This window comes from Pantherophis guttatus, chromosome 4 (assembly GCF_059756535.1).
Source record: "Pantherophis guttatus breed Tessera chromosome 4, ASM5975653v1, whole genome shotgun sequence".
Lineage (NCBI taxonomy): Eukaryota > Metazoa > Chordata > Lepidosauria > Squamata > Colubridae > Pantherophis > Pantherophis guttatus.
The window spans coordinates 94,274,081-94,297,228 of NC_142066.1; the positions used below are offsets into that span (position 1 = coordinate 94,274,081).

The following is a 23,148-nucleotide window of genomic DNA, read 5'->3' on the forward strand; positions in this document are numbered from 1 at the left end:
CATTGTTCCTCCTCTCTTTTCTCTTTTTTTAATTTCACCATTGTTTAGCCCACTGTTTATCCCAGTATTATCATTTTGTGTTTCAAAGTCCTGGATTCTTCTATTTTGCCCTATATTTCCTGTTATTTTCCACCCCTTTTCTCTCTTTTTTATCTTTTCACTGTAAATCCCAGTGTAATCATTTAAGTTCTTATATTCTTTCTGTTCCCCCCTTCTTTCCTTATTTGTCTCCTTCCATCCTCTTTATTATTTTCATTGTTAATCCCAATGTAATCTCTAAAAACCTCCTTTTTATTATTGCTATCCACATGTTCAGTTACTCTTTCATATTTAATCGCATTGTCTTTATCTTCTTTATTTTCAGCCTCTGTGTCTTGCTTTTCCGTCTTTATTTCCTTGTCCGCTTGCGTATGCTCTATCTCAATTTTTGTGTCCTCAGATTTTAATCCTCCTTGTAGCATTGTAGTTATTTCTCTTATTTCCATTTTCCATGACAAATACATCAATTTAATCATTTCTCTAATTTCCTGAGCCATTTTATTCTTTGTGAGTTAGTATTATTCCAATTTTAAAAGTTCCATTGTATTCTTCCCCTCCCCAAAGTCAAGCCGCTTGCAGACAAAGAAATCCTCCCCAAAAGTTCTCACGGCTATTATCTGTAAAGTTCACAATTTTCCAAAACAAAGACCAAGTTGCAATGTTTCTTTTTACTCCTGAAGGTGTCTCTCTCAATCCACAATTTCCAATTGTCTAACAAGTATCCATTTTATTTCAATCTACATTAACAATCTTAACTAGCTTCTCTTTTTTTTTTAGCTTTAAAGATATCAAATCAGTTTTATAGTTCAGTCCGAATTTAAACAGTTCTTTTCATTTCTTTTTTCCCTTTTTCTTTTGTTTATATAACACTTCTGTTATAGGGCTTATTGTCCATTCTCTTTTGTTTTTCTTAAGATTCAAAAACAAAAGGAAAAAAAAAGGATCTATTTATTTCTTTCCGATCCTTTAACCAATCTTGGGGTAATTTCTCTAGTTTTTAAAATTTTCCAGATTATTTTCCAAATAATTTTTTTCAAAAGTCAATTTTATACTCGGATTTTTGTCCCTTTAAGATTACGCTTCAAGATCTTCTTTTCTTCCCCCCGTGCTCATTAGCCACCGTTTTAGCACTGGGGTCTTTAAGTTTAAATTTTTTTTCCTTATTGTTGTTTCACCTGTGGATTGGCTGTCACTCACCCGGCTTCAAAAAACTCGGTTCCATTCACCACTCCTGCTCAATGCTTAGTCCGGTTGCCCCAGCTTCGTGACAACCACAATGGCTGCCGCCCCCCCACCGCCAAGTCATAGAGAGTTTCCTCTGACCTTTGAGGAACTTGCCTGTTCCTCTTGGTCTTCCAAGGTGCCTCTCCTTTATCCCCACCCCCTACAGGACGGTTCCGGTCTGAAGACCCCTCGGTGGCAGTTTGTCAGTCAGGGTTTTTGCGAAACTCATCAGAGCCTGCTAATTCCCCGACTGTCTTGCCACGACGCTTCCGATTGAACCCAAGCCCAAAATTTATGTTGCTAAGTGAGAAATTTGTTAAATGAGTTTTGCCCCATTTTATGACTTTTCTTGCCACATTTGTTAAGTAAATCACTGCGGTTGTTAAATTAAAAACAGTCTGTGAATCTGATTCCCCCATTGATTTTGCTTGTCAGAAAAATCACAAAAGGTGATCACATGACCCCAGGACACTGCAATTGTCATAAATATGAACCAATTGTCAAGCATCTAATATAAATCACATGACCATGCATTCTTTGACAAAGTCACAAAATTAGTGGACCAGAGGAATGCTGTCGGTATAATTTAGTTGGACTTCAGTAAGGCATTTGATAAAGTAGACCATAATCTACTACTAGATAAAATAGAAAAATGTGGGTTAGACAACATCACCACCAGATGGATTCGTAACTGGCTGACCAATCACACTCAATGTGTAGTCCTCAATGGAATTGCATCTACATGGAGGGAAGTATGCAGTGGAGTACCCCAAGGCTCTGTTTTAGGCCCAGTACTCTTCAACATCTTCATCAATGACTTGGACGAGGGGATAGATGGGGAACTCATCCAATTTGCAGATGACACCAAGCTGGCAGGAATAGCTAACACTCCAGAAGATAGGCTTAAGGTACAGAAGGATCTTGATACATGGACGCTATCTAAGAAAATGAAATTCAATGGTAAAAAAGTAAGGTTCTATATTTAGGCAAGAAAAACAAGATGCACAGGTACAGTATATGTGGTACCTCGCTTATTAGTAGTAACTATGAGCGGGATCTTGGAGTCCTAGTGGACAATCACTTAAATATGAACCAGCAGTGTGCTATAGCTGCCAAAAAAGCCAACCCAGTTCTAGGCTGCATTAACAAAGAGATAGAATCAAGATCATGTGAAGTGTTAATACACACATATATAAGTGTATTAGTAAGGCCAAACTTGGAATACTGCATCCATTTCTGGTCACCACAATGTAAAAAAGATGTTGAAACTCTAGAAAGAGTGCAGAGAAGAGTAACAAAGATGATTAAGCTGCTGAGAAAATGGTTGTACATTGAAAACTACTGTAATTGTTGACTAACATCTGTTCCCATGATTTCAGAGTAATCTGGTTTTTACTTCGATTTTTGCTTAACGAAGGTACTTAAATGTTTTACTGATTTAGCTATGATGATATGTAGCATTTAATAGCCAATTAATTTATAGCCAATATAGGTAGCCCTTGGCTTATAACCATAATTGAGCCCAGAATTACGGTCGTAAGCCATTGCAATCATGTTGAAGTATCACATGACCAATTCAAATTTATGACCATTTTTTATTATGGTCATTAAGCAAACACCATAATCATTAAGTGAACAAAGCAACTGTTAAGTGAAGCTGCTTTTCCCAACAGGCATTTTTACTGAAAACCAGAAGTAAATGCTGAAAGTGGCAAAACCTCCCCACAAATTGCTTTCATGTGACTGCAAGATGCTCCAAATATCCACAAAAGTGAGTTAGTTCCAAATACTCAAAATGTGATCACATGTTGGTGGGGGGGGAGGGGGGCGCTGGTTGTCGTAAATCCAAAAATGGGTCATAAGTAGCTCTTGTCTGCTGTAACATTAAACACTTATTAATCAATCAGTTGTAAATCAAGGACTATTTGTACCTACTGTCTATTGGTTTCTTTCTAGGAAGATAACATGGTTACCTGCTCTGGCAATACCAACAGCCATTCCAACATGGAAGATGGGCAGGATTCTAAGGTGCATAAGCCATTTAGGCCCAAAAAATGTCTTGTATCAACCATTATACACTTCAGTTTATATATTAGATCTGTCTATCACAGGCAGAAATTTCATTTGTGGCTCTTTGGATTCTTTGACAAGTCAATGAGGAAAAATTTGCAGTGTATGGAAGAAATATGCTCTATTCAACAAAAACTTTTTTGTTAGATTAGGAACCAAACATTATTTTAATACCAAAACATTAGTAGGCAAAAAAAGGAGAAGAGAGATTTCAATAGACTTATGCTAAATGTAATATCAAAGACTTTAAGGCAGGGGTCCTCAAACTACGGCCAGTGGGCCGCATACGGCCTGCTGAAGCCATTAATCCAGCCCATGCAGAACCATGAGGCTGCCACCCCACCCTTCAGCTGAATGCAGGACTTACCTTCGCAAGCCCCATGGGCTGGAACTGGAAGGTAAGGCTAATTTTTTTGGCCTGCAGAATGCTTCTGGAGGTGGGGGAGGCCAATCACGGGCCTGTTTTTGGCCTCCCCCACCTCCAGTAGCACTCTGCAGGCCAAAAACAGGGCATACAGAGGCCTCCCTGGGCATCCGCATGCCCCATTTTTTACCTCCCTGCCTCCAGAAGATAGACAGAGAGAGAGAGAGAGGGAGGGAGGGAGGGAGGGAGGGAGGAAGAGGGAGAGAAAGAGAGACAAGACACAGAAAGAGAGAGAGAGAGAGAGAGAGAGAGAGAGAGAGAGAGAGAGAGAGAGAGAAAGAGAGCGAGCGAGCGAGCGAGTTGTTGACTGTAAGCTCCTTGGGGCTGAGAAGAATTGCTGCAAAACTGAGTTTCCTGAACTGAAGCACTAGACTAAACAACTGAAAAAACAATCTAGTAAAAAAAAGTCAACTAAAAGAGCAACATGCAAACAAAAGCAAATAAAACACCCCAGGAGCAAAACAGATTAAAATTTAATTGGACTGCAAAATTGGGCATGCCCACCTAGTCACATGACCTCCTAGCCACACCTGCCCGCCCCAGTCCACCCCTCCCAACAGTCTGAGGGACCGTGAATTGGCCCCCTGTTTAAAAAGTGTGAGGACCCCTGCTTTAAGGCTTAAAAGCATGGGTTTGCCAACAAGGTCTCTATCAAACCAATTAGAGATACATCAGGTTAAAGTTGCTTTAAAATATGACATACTAACCAAATATATTTGTAAGAGGGTATCAATGACTGAACTAAGGACTATCTGTCTTTCTGTTTTAAAGTTTTAAAGTAATTCTGTTTTAAAGTATTTTAATGGCCTCTCACATAATTTGTTAATTTTCATAATTACAAATTGCAAGCCAATTTGTCCAGTTTGAGTTATTTTCTTCTCTCTCAGCTTTGCATTTATTTGTTTGTTTGTTCATAGAGGTGGGAAAGCTGTAGCCCTGACAATTTAGAATTCCAATTTCCCCTTTTTTAAAATGTGCCCTCTCTTTCCTGTAAGACCAATGAAGTTCTTTCCAAAAACATAAGAAGCTCTATTTTATCATATAGAATCAAACACATTCAACCTCCAAGACTGAAGTTTTATGTAGTAATAACAGCCTATCCACACAAATTAGGGAGACACCAATCATAGGGGAAGAGGAGAAACCTAATCTGCAGAAATAGGAAAAAAACCCTACAAGAATTATAGGAAGAAAACATTAGCTATGAAATTAACAAGATGGGGAACAAAAAGAAAAAGAACAAGAGTCTTCCAGCAGCATACTCTTCAGATCTTTCCAAACTGAACTGAAAGCACAATCAAAGCTTAAAGAAGTACCAAAAATCCATGAGAATATGCAAGGAAGATAACATTCATCTCAGTCATCAGTTGAAATTAATACATATCAGAAAGGGACCTGATTTACTAGATACAAGAAAGACAAAGCAAAAACTGCAAATAACTTTACTGAAAAAAGGGGGTTCAGATTTTTTAAAATTTATCAGTTATTGATTTCCAACCACAGCAATTAAGACTATGGAATAACTTTTTTAAAAACTATTTATTTATTTATTTATTTAAAAACTATGCTATTACAAAAACAAATTATAGTTCTTTAGAAAGTTGTTTTAATGTTCCTTAATTAGTTAAATTTTGCAGTTCATTTCAAGTCATTATTTTGTTTTAGCTGGGGAAACAATTCTGCCACAGAATGGTTATTTGCTGAAACAGTTATGCATTACAGAATTTAATTATCTCCTTTTGCAGTGTTAATTATGTAGGCACAAAGGCAAAAACCTTTCAAGAATAGCTCTTTAAAAAAATCTGATGGCATGCTTACTTATTTTATGATGACAAAGTTGATAAAGTATTTAAAAGTCATATACTTAGAGACTCTTTGATGAGAGTTTGGAAGAAGTATCGACTCAAATGGGATTATAAAATACCGCTATGGCTGGATCTTGGTCATACTTTGTGGAATACAAATATAATGTCACTCGGGGGGTTTTTATACAAAGAGGTTCTTTTTACAGATGCGGGCAGATGGCAGCTGAAGACATTGCAGACACTGTTGGACGAAGGGATTAATTTAACTTGGTTACAATATAATCAATTACAATTGAGATGGAAAGAGGACCAAAAAACTGGTATTATGTTGCATGAGGAAGAATTGGTTAGACATATAAGAGAGAAAGGTCCAATGCATATCAAAAGGCTTTATAATGTTTTGCTAGAAAGGGACTCAGAAACTGAATTAGTTAAAGATTGTATGATTAAGTGGGCACAAAATTTTGAAGAACCAGTGATGTTGGAAACATGGGAAAAAATTTGGGTTCAGAATGTTAAATTTACACAGTCGCAGAACCTGAGGGAAAATTTCTATAAAATGTTTTATAGATGGCATTTAGATCCCAAAAAGTTGTCATGTATGTACCCTAATGTTCAGCCAAAATGTTGGAGATGTGAATGTTTGGATGCTACGTATTATCATGTTTGGTGGACCTGTAGGAAAGTTAAGGCTTTTTGGATAAAAATTTGGTGGGTCATGCAGAATGTTTTGAAGAAAAAAATTCAATTTTCTCCACAACTGTTTTTATTGGGTATAGTTAAGGGTTTTACATTGGGTGAAACAAAATTGATATTGTATATGATAACAGCAGCAAGATTGTTGATAGGTAAATACTGGAAGAATGAAGCTTTGCCCACTATCGAGGAATGGATTTTGAAGATGGCCAGTTTTGCAGAGATGGCGAAGATTTCAGCATATTTAAAAGATTGTTCACAAGAGACTTATGAATGGGAATGGAAAAAGTGGATAGAATATGTTCAGAACAAATATCAAACTAGAAAGTATCAAATAGCTTTTATTTGAAAATAATGTATTGGAAATATTTTAATGTAATGAGGTAAAGAAAAAAATTATACAGGGGAGGGAGGGGTTCAAGTTTATATATAAGTGTTATATTAAGGGTTTTTTATGAGTATGAGTATATTATAGGGAAGTCTGGGGGGGAGGCGGGGGGGGGGAAAAAGGGGTGAAAATGTAATTGTAAAACTTTTGCAATAAAAAAAAAATCTGATGGCAACTTAGAATATTGCTATGGAAATATCACTGGGCATGTCATATTTTTGTTATATCTTTGCTGGAAAGCAACAAAAACAAAATGATTAGAGCTTACTAAAAATGTATTCTAAGAAGAATATAACTTCCATCTCATTTTGCATCATCTCAAGGGAAAAAGCCTTCTGTTATGTTTCTATAGACCCTTATTTCTCTTTTTTCTTCTGCATCTCAAGAAACTATAAAGAATACAGCAGCTGGTTATTACAATGCTTTTGGTCCTTTTTGACATTTTTTCTATTAGCACTAAATATATCTATATAAATTATAAATATTTTTCTTACATCTGACATTAATCCTGTATTGTAAGAGAAGAAAACAGCATTTCACTGATAGAATGAACTTTTAAAAGCAAGTTACCAAATAAAGAAACCTGAAAATATTATTCAAATTTACTATGCAAAAGCATTAAAACCACTATCTTTCAATAGTGTGTTACTACCACACAACTGATTTTTATACATTTTTATGAAAATATTTAATAGACAAGGAAAAATACCTTCTTCCAAGAAATCAAGGTCCTTATAACTTCTGAGTTTACATTCATTGTTACAACTGGATTCAAAGCTTTCATGTTCATACATAGATTCTTTCAGTGACATTGCTAAAAATCATCATTAAGTAAGATCTTGTAAAATAATGCTCAAAAATGGGTAAACATTCCAGTATCTACAGTACAAACCAAATGAGATTTCCATACAAAAGAAATCAATCTTCTTGTTTAACATTCTTCAACTGGTATGGCTGGATAACCTGCATGCTATGATCATCATGAAAGATGGGGTAAAATACAGAAAAATAGGGGAGGAGGAAGATTATAAGAATATTTATTCAATACTAGAGGTTATCCATATAATATAAATAGCACCAAATTACAATCCTCTTTCTTTGAATGTCTCTCATAATAAAATTGAACACTTAAAATTTCTGTCCCTTTAAAGCAGATTTTATTTAAATTTAAATTTTAAATAATTATAATCCTCCCTACTCTAAACAAAAATGGTAGTTTCCTATAGGTTTCATAGCAACTGTACCAGGAAGTAAACACAGGTACAAAGAATGCTACACCTTGAAGTGAGGCAGTGAAATTATTTTTGCAATCTATTGCATAATCTTTATAGTACTGGTTGCTAACAGACGGAAACAACTGGAACCAGAAAAATGTGAAATTTGGGAATTGAGTATGATGTACTATTTCAGGTTTATTCATAGGCTGAGAAGATTGGTTATGAATGTTTGCTATAAATTTTCAAACTAGGAACCCAGTAATAAATTAATATACTCTTTTTGCCTTAACACCTTACCTTACCACTTTTTTCCATCATATATTCCGATTGAAAATTCAGAGTTAATTAGGATTTATCAGTACCCTATTTAAAAAAACATACTGTTTATGTCTATTATAAACCTGTCTGAGTTTTTTTTTTATTATAGATAATGGAAAAATTTTCATCCAAAAGATAGTCAGACATACTTTAGAATCAGTCCTAGGCTTTTGCATTTTTTTGGATTTGACTCCAAAATGGTATTTTGGAGGTCCCAGGGGAGTGCCTAGGAAAAACCATTATTGTTTTAAAAAGCTATGTATGGTGGTTACATTCATGTCAGATCAAAGATCTCTCTCTTTGAGTAAAGACAACTTTGATAACTGATCTAGAGTAACCTTTTACATAACTTTATTCATTATTAATCTGCTTCCATTATAAAACATATTTACAGATACAAATGGTTTAGGGGCTACACACTTCGTGACAAAAACTGTATATGTATGTGTCTGAAGTTGAGATGGTTGAAGACTACCAACCCTATGTTACTATGTACTATGTTATGACTTCATGTACTTTTTCTTCCTTCCTTCTGTTTTGCCTTTCATTTCCAGGATGGCACAACCTCCTCTGACTGCAACCATTCCTCACTGCTCTGTGTCAGTTACTAAATTCCACAGAGATATAGTCACTCAATAAGCCTCCATAAACAAAGTAATACTTTTCTGTTTTTCTCACTTTGCTTGATTTCTTATACTGTTGGTTAGATGGTCAATACTTAATCCTTTTTCTTCCCAGGCTTAAGCTATTATTTATTGTTAAAGTTGCATGAAGTCTGGGTATATCTCTTTACCAGAAAATTAATATAATCACTGATGTTTGTTCTAATTTTGAACACTTACCCTAACTAAACAATGACAAACTTGGATGCAAATGTCTTATTTAATTTATTTAACATTCTATTCTGTTTTCATTCACAAGAAAGCCAAGCAATATTTTTTTAAATTAATTTTTTTTTTAATTTTAAGTACAAATAATACAAACAATACAAATACAGTACATATACATCTAAATACAAGAAAAAAGAGGAAAAATACAAATATTACAGTGCACCCCCACCCCGGGAGACCATTTTCCCCTTATATTTCTTCTTCTATAACAACTAAAAGATATACAATATATTCTAATTCTGCCCTTATCCCTTCCAAAACAACATATATTCTTGAGCAGGTTTATTCCCTTTGCCTTCCACCAACACTGATTTTATAAAATCCCCCCATATTTCATTATAATTGTTTGCTTTGATCGTTCCTTTTTTAAATTTAATTTCTGTTGTTAATTTATCATTTATTGCCATACTCCAAATTTCATTACACCACTCATTTCTTTGAATATCCCAATTTCGTCCCCAATATTTAGCCATCACTAATCTAGCTGCCATTATCAAATTTACAATCAATTCCTTTTTGTTTCATTTATATCCTGTTTTCCGCCAGCAGCAATAATGCAATTCTCAGTGACATAGCTAAATTTACATTCAAAAGTAAGGTGACCAGATTTTAACATTGGTAAAGAGGGACATTGTGGGCGTGGCTTATTTTGTGGGCATGGCTAGCTGGTCATGTGACTGGGTGGGCGTGGCTAGCCGGTCATGTGACCGGGTGGCCATGGCTATGTGTATAGGGTAAGGTGAACAGATTTTAACATTGGTAAGAAGGACACCATTGTGGGCGTGACTTATTGTGTGGGCGTGGCTTGGAGGCCATGTGACTGGGTGGGCGTGGCTAGCTGGTCATGTGATCGGGTGGCCATGGCTATGTGTATAGGGACTACTCAGAGGGCTGAAAAGTCATTTCTGACAGGTCCTCATACTTTTGACTGGTCCTCACACTTATGACCATCCTCACATTTATGCCCGTGCAGTATTCTTAACAACCATGTCACTCATTTCACAACTGCTTCTCTTCACCATGGTGACAAGATAGGGCAAAAACGTAAAATGTGAGGACAGTCGTAAGTTCGAGGACTGGTCAAAAGTGTGAGGACCAGTCAAAAATAACTTTTTCAGCCCTCTGAGTAGTCCATATGCACAAAAGGACTAACCAGAGGGCTGAAAAAATCATTTCTGACAGGTCCTCGCACTTTTGACTGGTCCTCACACTTATGACCATCCTCACATTTATGCCCGTGCAGCATTCTTAACAACCATGTCACTCATTTCACAACTGCTTCTCTTCACCATGATGACAAGATAGGGCAAAAATGTAAAATGTGAGGACAGTCGTAAGTTTGAGGACTGGACAAAAGTGCGAGGATCAATCAAAAATAACTTTTTCAGCCCTCTGAGTAGTCCATATGCACAAAAGGACTAACCAGAGGGCTGAAAAAAGTCATTTCTGACAGGTCCTCGCACTTATGACCATCCTCACATTTATGCCCATGCAGCATCCTTAACAACCATGTCATTCATTTCACAACTGCTTCTCTTCACCATGGTGATAAGATAGGGCAAAAAACATAAAATGTGAAGACAGTCGTAAGTTCGATGACTGGTCAAAAGTGCGAGGACCAGTCAAAAATAACTTTTTCAGCCCTCTGAGTAGTCCATATGCATAAAAGGATACAGCAATAGAGAGGGATGAAGGAAGGGAAGGGAAATTAGAGTAGGAGTGAGGGTAAGAGGGGGAGGAAGAGAGGAGAAGGAGAAAGGAAGAGGAAGTAGGGAGGAGAAGAAGAGGGGGGGAAGAGAAAGTAAGAAGGAAAGAAAAGAGAGAGGTGGTAGGTTTGAGGAGAAAGATTGCTGTACAATAAAAAAGATGAAAGGGAAGAAAGCCAACCCCAAACAAATATAAAGATATTAAGATAAAGAATGAATGGTTAAACTTTAAAGAATAAAAGAGAACAAATATGAATAAATAGCAGTAATTAGAAACACACATACAAACATACAATTTATTTTCTTTGAACAGAGTATTTGGCCGGTTCACAAATTTAAACAGTGTTTAGTCACTTCAATTAAATTTACAATTTCTATATTTCCTTTTTGCCATATTTATTCCTCATCTATTTTTTAAAAAAAACCAATATTACCCTTCATCCTCATCTCTAATCTTAATCAAATTCAATTTTTCCCTTCTATTCTATATTATACCCCTTTCCATTGTCATCTATTTTTATATCCATCCTCACATTGTTTAATTATGTAATTATGTAATACAGTTGTTTAATACAAATTCAACATTTTAATATAAATCAATTAGTTATAAAACTATCTTTTTTGTATATTAATCAATATGAACATGAATATTCCAATTATTTCCATGCAATCCAATTTCTTACAAATCAATTAATTATATTTACCAATAATAATAAACCAAATAATTTCCCCCATATATTCCTCTGAACCACAACTTAAACATTTCTGCTTTCAACACAATATACAATTAATAGTATCTCAATTCAATTATTACAATTCCCTAGTTAAATACAGCTTTTTTTTCTTTTGTGTTTTAAAATCTTGAACTCTCCTCCTAAATTTCCCATTGTTTGCAGTTTTTCACCTACCTTTTTTGGGGAGGAAAAATAAAAATAAAAATAAATCTCTCTCTGCCTCATTTTGTCACGTTCCACCAAAGATCCTGGTTTCGGTTTCGTTTCTGCAGCTTAGCTAGGGGAAAAAAAAACTGCTTCAGGAACTCTTTACACTGATTGCCTGTAGGGCGGCCCTTTGAAGCCCCGGGCAAGAGTTTAAACAGTTTTTTTTTCTTCTAGCCATCAGCTGGGGCTCAAGAGGCAGCGGGACTGAGGAGGCAGAATGAAAAATCGGGACTTTTTTGAAACGCCGCGGGACGCGGGACAAATTGCTAAAAAGCGGGACTGTTCCGCCAAAAGCGGGACGTCTGGTCACCTTATTCAAAAGTGCTCTAATTTCTCTAAACACCATGTCCCATATTTTTTGTGCACTATCACAATCCCACCACATATGTTTATATGTTTCAACCTCTTTCTTGTACCTCCAACAAATATTTGTATATTTACCGTCTATTTAATTTAATTTACGTGTTAGGTACCATCTCCATATCACTTTATATCCATTTTCATTAATTCTAACTGACATATTCTTATATACTCTTCTATTCCAAATATTTTTCCAATCATTATCATTTATTTCTCCTAAATCTGATTTCCAAATTAATTTTAAACGTTTTGTCTGCTCATCTAATTCAGTTAATATTCTATATATTTTCCCAATTCTTCCTTTACCTATATATTCTTTATTCACCTCACATTTTATAATCATTTCAAATTTCGTTAACTAAAAGCCAAGCAGTATTGAAGAGTACAGAAAACCCCTGTACCTGCATGTGCATGGTCTACCCGCTTTGCAAAGTGAAGAGTAAAATTACCATTGTTTTCTCTTGGAAGTTTTGGCTGGTGATTGTTTATTTCCAAACTAGACAACGAATCCCTCAACTGTTTGAGGCAGTTGTGAAAAAAAAAATTATAGTATAAAATCAGAATAACAACAATATCAACATTGATCCCTACAGGTAAAATTTCTCAAAGGTCACCTAAATGTAGGTGGGCAAATGCATTACTGTTTTGCAGAAAAGGACATAAAAACCAGAACATTTTCTGACAAATGCAGCCACAGAAAATTCAAAACCAAACTTTCAGTCAATGGCCATGAGATTTGGGGGATAGGGTAAAACAACTGATTAGCTGTGTGAAACATATTAAAATAACGTTGGGGTAGTTAAGGTGGAAGAGGTACAATGAATAGTAATAAAATCATAAAAGCAGGATTAGGAGCTGTTGTTTTTCCTATTCAATGCTTTCTAGATGTTTGGGAAAGCAATTACCAAAATTCAGAATAATTCAAAAGACTGTGCTGTCCAGGAATATTGAGAGTTACAGTCTCAATACATTAGAACACATTTAGTTTATTATGTACATTGGCCATTTACAAACTGGATTTTTTTTAAAAAAATCAAGCAAGAAATGTATTAAATTCCTCAACATAATTACACATAGATGAATCTATATATATAAAACCCTAGATCTAAATTGCAATATTCATGAGAAGAACCAATAATACGGACTTTTCTGCTAGATTTATATCATTTGCACATACTTCCCTGGTTTTTTGTTTTTGTTTTCTATACACCAATACACCAATAAAATATACAATCCTGCCACCATGGTATAATGTGATTACATTGTCCATAAATATAAAGTCATTCCTTTATACATACATATTTGCCATCATATATATACATCATCATATATCTATCTATTCTATCCCACCTTTTCTGGACCCAATCGTACCATAATTTCCAACTATTATAAAATTCTGAATCTTTTTTACCATTGATCAATCTAGTTAATCTATCTGATTCCGCACACTCATTAATTTTATATATTATTTTCAAATCTATCGGTAAGTATTGATTTTTCCACTCCTGCGCATACGCTAATCTTGCTGCAGTAATAATGTGAATCAACAAGAACCATATATCTGATTTAACATTCAAAGGTTTTGCCCCCAACAGGAAAATCTTGGGTCTTAATTCCAAATTAATCTGTGTAATTTCCAAAATCCATTGCCGTATTTTTTCCCCAATATTTAACCACCTGCAGGCAGGTCCACCATTGGTGAAAATAAGTTCCATTACTGTAACCGCACTTCCAACAGCAGGCAGATGTCCTGGGAAACATTTTAGCTAATCTCGCCGGGGGGAGATGCCACCGGTAGACCATTTTATATATGTTTTCTTTGTATGAAGAAGCCATAGTTAATTTCATATTTTTCAACCAAATCTGTTCCCATTGCTGGAAGTCAAGGGAATATCCAAAATTTCGCCCCCATGCTATCATACAATCCTTCACTACATCCTGTCCTATCTGCAGAGACAATAAATATGCATAACATTTAGATAGTATCCCTTTCCCTCCTAATAAGATCTTATCCAATTCTTGTCTTTTACGGTAGATTCCTTCACTATATAAATCTTTTTTATACCTGGAGTGCACTTGAGAATAAGACCACCAGTCTATCTTATATCCTTGAAGAGTTAATAATTCTCATGACTTCGGATTACTGTGAACATCCAAAAAAACTTCATACGTCAAGGTTTTCTCCCCTTTATACAATGTTGGGTAAATCTGAGCTTCCTGCGTCGAAATCCAACATGGAACTTTTGAATATACTCTTCTTCTAACCTTTTCCCAAGTGTAGCCAAGCATCCTACGTAAATAGTGATCATCAAAGTGTCTAGGGCGGCCGGATGCTCCTGGCCATAGAAAATAGTGCCAGCCATGTTGAAGACCGGCTCCCTCAAATGTCAAAAGTCGTCTCTTTTGTAGAACCATCCATTCTTTCACCCAAATCAAGTTCGCTGCTTGGTGACAGAGCTCCCAATTTGGGAGTCCAAATCCTCCTCTATTTTTGGGTTCTTGTAACATTTTAAGTCTAATCCGCGGCCTCTTTTCCTGCTAGATAAATTTAGATATACTCCTATCCAAATTTGTAAAAAACTCTTTATTCAACTTTACTGGGGCTGTTTGGAATAGAAATAACCATTTGGGTAACAGGCAGATCTTAATGGTTGCCACCCTTCCCAAAATTGATAGCTGGAGATTTTTCCATCTTTCTAGGTCTCTGAGAATCTGGCTGTAAAGAGGAAGATAGTTATCCTCCTTTATGGAGGAGCATCTGGCAGTCAACCATGTACCCAGATACTTAATTTTATTTGTTATTCTTAAATCCATTAACTGCTCCAGCTGTTGCCTTTGCATCTGAGTCATATTTTTCGCTAGGATTTTAGTTTTTTCTTCATTCATCAGTAATCCCGCTACCTTCCCATACTCTCTAATCAAGCGTAATAATTTCTGGCCCGAGTCCAGTGGTTGATCCAAGATAAATACAAGATCGTCTGCGTAAGCCTGGACTTTAACTTCCTCCTTCCCTGTTTTTTTGTTGACCATGCTTTAGATGCATTCACATACACAGACATATTATGCTGACCAAAATTTTGCATTAGGTGGAACATGTTTATTATCCCAGGTTTTTAAAAAATATCTTTGCCAAATTACAATTCAAAAATGTAAATTGATGAATGTTGGTTAAAGAAAAATCTAGTCAAGAAATAAACATTTGGTCCATTTATCAGATTAACACTAGTAATATGGTGATCCTACAGAAATTTCTTCACTATCAATATTATTTTTCTATGTGTACCTTAGAATTAACTATTTTAGAAACTTCTTGAAAATCAGTTTAGGAAATTGAAAGCCAAATAAGGAAATAGAAACTGCCTTTTTCTTGATATTCTACATTAGATCATCTAACCTAAAGTGCTATTTCTTTCAATTAAACCAGAAATAGATCATTCTGATAAACCAGAAAATCATATCATAAACAAGTGTTATCTTAAATAAGCATTTCTCAAATTACATGTCAGTCACCATTGTTATCCTTGCATGTAATAAGCACCGTGTCAAATTCGGAAGAGTATTCAAACAGTGCATCATTTCTATATTTATTTTCCATATTATCCTAATCCTTCTAAATCCTGACATTAAAATTTATATTTTATGCTAAATTCCTAATAATGGCCACATCTCTTTTACTCTCCTATAAATGCATCTTTCTTATTTATAAAGAAGAATACTTAAATTGAATACAACTATGTCAGGAAATATTATTCTCTGAGCTCTGCATTTTCATTTTGTGTTTCTGTTCTGAGGCGAAATTGGGAGATTTGAATTTCCCGCAAGACATGTGGTACAGTTTTAGTTACTCCTACTTGCACTCTATTTTATCATGAGACTGGTGATCACATCCTGCTTTACAAGAAAGCAGAATTACCAATGTGGCAGAAAAAAGAAAGTTTGCGAGATGCTCTTATGATAGAGTCCTCAAATTTAACCTTCTGGCAATTTAGCTAAATGCTCTATTTCCTTCAATAAAGTTTTAATCCCAACCTGAGACATTAACTCCCTTATCTATATATTCACAGGCAGCGACACACACAGACACACACACAGATGGAGGCATTTCCATTTTACCTTAATATATGATGATTAGCCTATTTTCTAAATATATACCCTTCTCAGCAAAAGAAATGGATGTAAGTATAAGTACCAGCAGCTATACACAATAAGCATTTCAGAAGCAATTTCCTTCTCCCCAAAAGACTGTCTAATACCCATGTTCTGCTGCCACTCCCACCAGCCAAAAGCTCTTATTACAATTCCGTATACATCTTTTGAACCTATGTCAAGAAATGCTAAAATCTGTCTACTTTAACTGCAATATCACTTCACTATTTCTTCCAGTTCTCTTGCTACACTGATAGATAAGCTTAGATCAGTATAATACAGAATTATTACAAAATCATGTAATTACCATCTGTACATTCTTCATAATACCAGTCTAGCTCGTAGTAATCTGCTTCAATGAATTTCTGCATATTCCCTTCTCCTTAGGCACCATCAAAAGAGATTTTACAAGAATATAACAGAGGTCAAGTGAAATACAGCCATGCATGCATGCATTTACCGATCACCATGTTGGAAAAGAACTCTGGGATTATTAACAATATGATAAACATCCTCTACCAGAGAGTCAATGTAGAAACTAAAAATTAAAAGAAAATCCAACTTCAAAAGGGAGAGGCTGTTAAAGCTGCTGCACCAGGTTATTCTAATACAGAATCTCTATAGAGAAGCTGTGGGGGTGGGAATTAAACTCACCCAATCAGAAGGCTTAGAAGCTGACGTTGGAGGCACACACCACCACTTGGGGTTTCTAACTCATTTCCTTTCCATTCTGCTCCTCACATCTCTTTCAGTTTAGTAGGTTGCCATGGAGACTGGCTGGTCCTGAACGAGATGCAGAAATGGAGGGTGGAAATATACACTGCTGCTTCTGATTGCTAGCAAAGAGTTATCTCACTAAATAGAGCTATACCCAGAAAAATGCCTTTCATTTCCATAAGAGTAATATTCTTACATTAAACAGAATAAACATAATTAATTTATTAAAGATATGGTTAAAATGAAGCCCTAATATAACCCTCACATCCCAAATTAGATGAACGGAACTCTGCAAGTGCCTCTGCAATTGCCTTATGATAACATCTAAATATCTACATTCTTGATGAAGAAAAATTAATATAACTTGCTCTTATGTGCTTATTTTGCAAACTGATGATCCACACTCCAAATACCTGACCTCTATTACAGCACAGAAATGTTTGCAGCAAGCCACAGCCATTTTGTATAATATAAAACATTGATCTCTTTCCATACTGTTTGCCATAATTCTTTCTAAAACAGAAATCCTGTTAAATACACAAACTTGTATTGATTTTATAGAAAAGAGATAGTAATTTAACAAGCAATTATCATTTAGAATTTTGTAGGCATTGGAAATGAATAAATATGCTTATTCATTTCATATGTTCACAAAATTCTAAATCTAAGCTTAAAGTTCAATGAATGTATGTTTCCCAATCATAATTATCTCAAATCATACAATGGGATCTTCTACAACTAAAATATTAAAACATGAGCATTGTTAAATATTACCTTTTCTATATATTCTTTAGAAAAAAAGACAATGTAAGCTACAGTATTAATAGATTAGCATTACTAGAAAAATTACATATATAAATATAGAGGGAAGTTTATATTGAGGAACACTAGAAAGTCAATTTCGTAAAAATCACTTTCAAGTATGCATCTATTGATTGTAGAAATATATGCTGATTTTTACATCTAAAACTTCCCTATCTAGAGAAGTCATGATAAATCATACTTTATTTTGGTATCCAATGTTTTTATATCAATTTAAAAATCTGAGGCAGGTATTCTTAAATCTGTGTCACAATAAACTGCAGTTAAAATAAAATAGTTGATTTTAAAGAGTAGTTCATATTTACTAAGAAAGATCCCTAAAAATACACAGACTTTTAAAAATTGTATAGATGCCACAAAGAATTAATATGAAATAAACTTGTGACATCCATATTTCTATAAACAATTGAGCCTACTGGGCTATAATGTGGTATTAACAAGAAATTTATATTGACATAAGAGGAATTTATATATTTAAATTTATATTTATTTATAAACTGTATATAAATTTAGAATTTATATTATATTGAATTTATATACATTTGTATTCATACTTACCTTCGGTCACTTGGCCTTTGTGAGTCATTCTTAGGCATATTTTTTTTTTAACAAAATCTTCTTAAACTAAATTACATATTATAACATGATTTCTCAGCATGCACACATATTAACTCCTAGAATACAAAATCTTTGCTATTTATTATAGGTAAATTACTAATCCAGACCACTTGCTAACTCTAGATTTTTTTTAATATATGATTTTCATATCTGAATATAGGAAGTGAGAAAATTGTATTAGTATCTTTAAGATTTAATTGTCCTGCTCACCTCTCTCTTTCCAGGTCCTTCCTTCAGCTTCCTTTTCTTAGCCCCATCACATGTCACTGCAGGTAGTGTTCAAGTTATAACTGGTTGGTTAGTGACCACTTAAGATACAACAGACCACTCCAGGACTACTTAAAACTTGGATCCAAAGTTCTGATGGCTGCTCCTACTCCACAGACAGATGATTTCAACTACCCCACATTTATGGTTGTTTGCAGCATTCCATAGTTAGGTGATTGCCATTTACGATACTGTTTTGCTAAAACAATATTGTACTTCTGATTTCCAACAAAAACAATAACAACAATGCCCAATGGTGACAATGGATTTGTTTAATGATCATGATTTGCTTAATAACTGCTCCCAAAAATGTCATAAAATCAGATCAGCAGCATGATGAAGTTTTGTACATGAAACAGTCAACACACAGAATGTTTTGCACATACATACTTTTTATGTAATTAGAACAGACCAGAATAGAATAACAGAGTTGGAAGGGACCTTGGAGGTCTACTAGTCCAACCCACTGCTTAAACAGGAAGCCCTATACTATTTCAAACAAATGATTATCCAATCTCTTCTTTAAAACTACCAGTGTTGGAGCATTCACAACTTCTGGAGGCAAGTTGTTCCACTGATTGTTTTAACTGTCAGGAAATTTCTCCTTAGTTTTAGGTTGCTTCTCTCCATGATTAATTCCCACCCATTGCTTCTTGTACTATCTTCAGGTGCTTTGGACTTGATTGATTCCCTCTTCTTTGTGGCAGCCCCTGAGATATTGGAACACTACTATCATGTCACACCTAGTCCTTCTTTTCATCAAACTAGACATACCCAATTCCACCAATTGTTCTTTATATGTTTTAACCTCCAGTTCCCGAATCATCTTTGTTGCTCTTCTCTACACTCCTTCTAGAGTCTCAACATCTTTTTTACATAGTGGTGACCAAAATTGGATGTGGTATTCCATGTTTGGCCTTACCAAGGCATTATAAAGTGGTATTAACACTTCACTTGATCTTGATTCTATCCCTCTGTTTATGCAGTCTAGAACAGTGTTGGCATTTTTGGCAGATGCAGCACACTGCTGGTTCATATTTAAATAATTGTCCACTAGGACTTCAAGATCCCTCTCACAGTTACTACTAATGAATGAGGTACCACATATACTGTACCTGTGCATTTTGTTTTTCTTGCCTAAATATAGAACCTTACTTTTTTACCATTGAATTTCATGTTGTTAGATAGCGTCCATGTGTCAAGATTCTACTGTACCTTAAGCCTATCTTCTGGAGTGTTGGCTATTCCTGCTAGCTTAGTGTTGTCTGCAAATTTGATGAGTTCCCCATCTACCCCCTCGTCCAAATCATTGATGAAGATGTTGAAGAGTACTGGGCCTAAAACAGAGCTCACTGCGTATTTCCCTTTATGTAGATGCAGTTCCATTAAGAACTACACATTGAATGCAGTTGGTCAGCCAGTTACGAATTCATCTGGTGGTGATGCTGTCTAACCCTGAGGTCATCAACCAGTGGTCCGCGAGAAAATTTTGGTGGTCCACAGCACACCCAAGCCGCTCCGGGATGACCAATGGCCGGTCCTATGACTAGAACTCTGGAATATGGGACCGGCCAGGCAGCTTGTGGTGGGGCTGGAAATCTCCACCGTAGAGGGAGCTACATGCAACTTGCCACTTTGCAGGAGGTGCAATGTGCAAGGAGTAGTGCAGCCCTTGCTGGCCAGAATGAGGTAATGGTGCAAGGGTGGGTGGGTGGCAGTGCAGGCGGGCCGAAGCAACAGGTGTTGGCACCACGGCTCTTTCTTCCCCCTGCTGTGGCTTACTGTCAGCTGAACCCACCACTGGCTGGTCCTGCCCTTCACCCTCCCCTCCCAGTCACCCCTCGCCTGGCCGGAGAAAGGAAGGGCGGGGGATGGAGATCGCTCCATATTCCAGACTGGGAGCGAAGCTTCATCTCTTGCTGGATCTCGCAGGTGTTTCTTCCAATCCTTGTGGGTGCTCTGCGCACCTCGGTCTCTCGGGAAAACACAAGACTTCCTCTCAACTCTGAGACATTGGTCCGGCCCAGCCGTTTCTCTCTACCGCTGCTGTTGGTGCCTCCATGGCCTGCCTGCTGCTCTTGCAGCGCAATTAAATTTAGCGCACTTCACAATAGGGGAAATGGTGTCAACTCCTGCTCCTGGAGCCTATTACAACACAGAGCAGCATTGGCTGCAGCCAGATTGGGTGAGTGTCTTGGGGAGGAGAGCAGGTCGGGTGTCTCCCCAAGTGACCAAGATGCGTCCAGCATCAACAAAGGCCAAAGAAGTGCCCGCAAGACTAGAGAGCGCCGGAGAATCAGAATGAGAGAGAGAGTTCAAAGAAAGAGAAAGAGACAGAGAGAGATGAGAGAGAGAAAGAGAGATGAGAGACTGACAGACAGAGAGAAAGGTGGGAGAGAGTGACAAAGAGAGGGGGGAGAAAGAGATGAGAGAGACAGACAAAGAAAAAGATGGGAGAGAGAGACCAACAGACAGATAAAGAGAGGGGAGAGAGAGATGAGAGAGAGAAAGATGGGAGAGACAGACAAAGAGAGAGGGGGAAAGACACAGATGACAGAGAGAGAGACAGACAGACAAAGAGAGAGAGGGGAGAGAGAGATGAATGAGAGTGACAAAGAGAGGCAGGAGAGAGAGAGAGATGAGAGAGAGAGAGAGAAAGATGGGAGAGACAGACAGAGAGGGGAGAGACAGATGAGAAAGAAAGATGAGAGACAGACAGACAGACAGACAAAGAGAGAGGGAGAGAGAGAGATGAGAGAGAGAGAAGAAAAGATGAGAGAGACAGACAGACAAAGAGAGGGCGGGCGAGAAAGATGAGAGATCCCAGTGCTTTGTTTTCTGTGGGAAACAGGTCCAAATGGCTCTTTGACTGTTTAAGGTTGCAGAAACAGGCAGCCAAACTAAGTGACTGAAGGACTCCATCCGGTCACTGGGAGTCCAGGGGCTTCAGCGAGTTGCATGCTGGATTCATATTAGTGATCCGTGGGGTTGGCGACTCCTGGTCTAACCCATATTTTTCTATCTTATCAAGTAGGTTATGGTCTACTTTATCAAAGGCCTTACTGAAGTCCAAGTAAATTATATCGACAGCATTCCTCTGGTCCATTAATTTTGTCATTTTGTCAAGAATTGCAATAAGATTTGTCTGGCATGATCTGTTGTGACAAACTCATATTGGCTTTTGGTTATTACTTGGTTTGCTTCTAGGTGTTTGCTGATTTGTTGCTTGATTATCTTTTCCAGAATTTTCCCTGGTCATAAGGTTAGGCTGATAGGTCTGTAGTTTTCTGGATCTATTTTTTCTTCTTTTTTGAAGATGGGAACTACTTCAGCTCTAGAGGATGAAACTTCAAAATATTCTGGAAACAGCTATATGAATACATTTTTGGTAATCTTCCCAGCATCTTGGAAATATTTCATTACCAGGCTTTCGTTTAAATAAAGCATTGAATCTGGATGTTCCATTCTAAGATCATTTTGATTGTACAATAGCTAAACTTGCATATTTCCTTAATTTTTTTTTTACAGAGAATGATCTAGGATAAGCACTACATTTATATAATTAAAGAAATAAGAATAGTAGCATCTACCAAGAAAGTGAGATCCTCCCATTTTTTGGGAAGAAGCACGCTCAAGAAATTTTCAATCCATACAATTTAATACACTATTTTTCCACATGATCAAATTGATGTTTCCATGATTAGGTATCTTATTCTTCATAACTAGAATATGGTACAGTACAGGGGTGGGTTCTACTTACCTTTACTACTGGTTCGCAACGGGGCTGCGCGCGCATGCTCTCTTCACTCATGCATCCGCACACTCTTCTGCACATGCGCAGAAGTTCTGATGACATCGGGGTCAGTGGGCAGGGCTTCCCACCGGTTTTACTACTGGTTATATAGAACTGGTGCGAATCAGGTGCAACCCACCACTGGTACAGTACTTTAATATTAATAGTGTTGTGTCCAACCCTCTATAGCCTCCATACCCTTATGATTTTATACTAATTATTATAAGGTTTTTCCAAAACCAATTCTTACTTATTCAGTGTTAAGACAGATTATGATGCAAAGATCCTTTGAGCAAGAATATTGCTAAGAAAATTGTTTATGTATCTTCGTTAGGAACAGATGTGCAAAGAAATTGTTTGTAATAGAAATAAGAGTCAAAAACCATCCAGTCATTTGCTACAAAATGGGCACCAAATAAATTCAATAAATAATACAACTTGTTTTTGTAAATAAGTTTTATACACTGCTAAAATATGAAGTAACAATTTTGAAGGAGCAAATACATACATTCTTGAAAATTTACTATAGGCAGTCCTCAACTTACAAAGGGTCGTTTAAGAGTTATAATAACCTTTATGATTAGTAAAGCACTTCTAGCCATCCCAAAATGTTGCACTGTCCCCACCCCACATTATTGCATTTCAGACACTTGGGGACCATTAACCACTGATTGCAATGCCCTATGGTCATGTGACCACATTTTGTT

The 23,148-nt window shown here is 36.4% G+C and overlaps 1 protein-coding gene across 7 annotated transcripts in view; it reads right to left on the reverse strand.

Annotated features, from left to right (window-relative positions):
* Window positions 1–23,148, reverse strand: part of TRAK1 (trafficking kinesin protein 1) — a 495,341-nt gene that overhangs the window by 173,506 nt on the left and 298,687 nt on the right. For 2 of the 7 annotated variants that reach the window (XM_060683687.2, XM_060683685.2), the window contains exon 1: window positions 7,356–7,618. The exons of 3 other annotated variants lie outside the window; for them this stretch is intronic. In XM_060683687.2, the coding sequence (XP_060539670.1) occupies window positions 7,356–7,458 (103 nt within the window). In that variant the 5' untranslated portion in view covers window positions 7,459–7,618. Of the gene's footprint in view, window positions 1–7,355; window positions 7,619–16,531; window positions 16,722–16,878; window positions 17,008–23,148 lie in introns of those variants that run through there. 2 more of the 7 variants (XM_060683688.2, XM_060683686.2) reach the window with 2 other exon arrangements.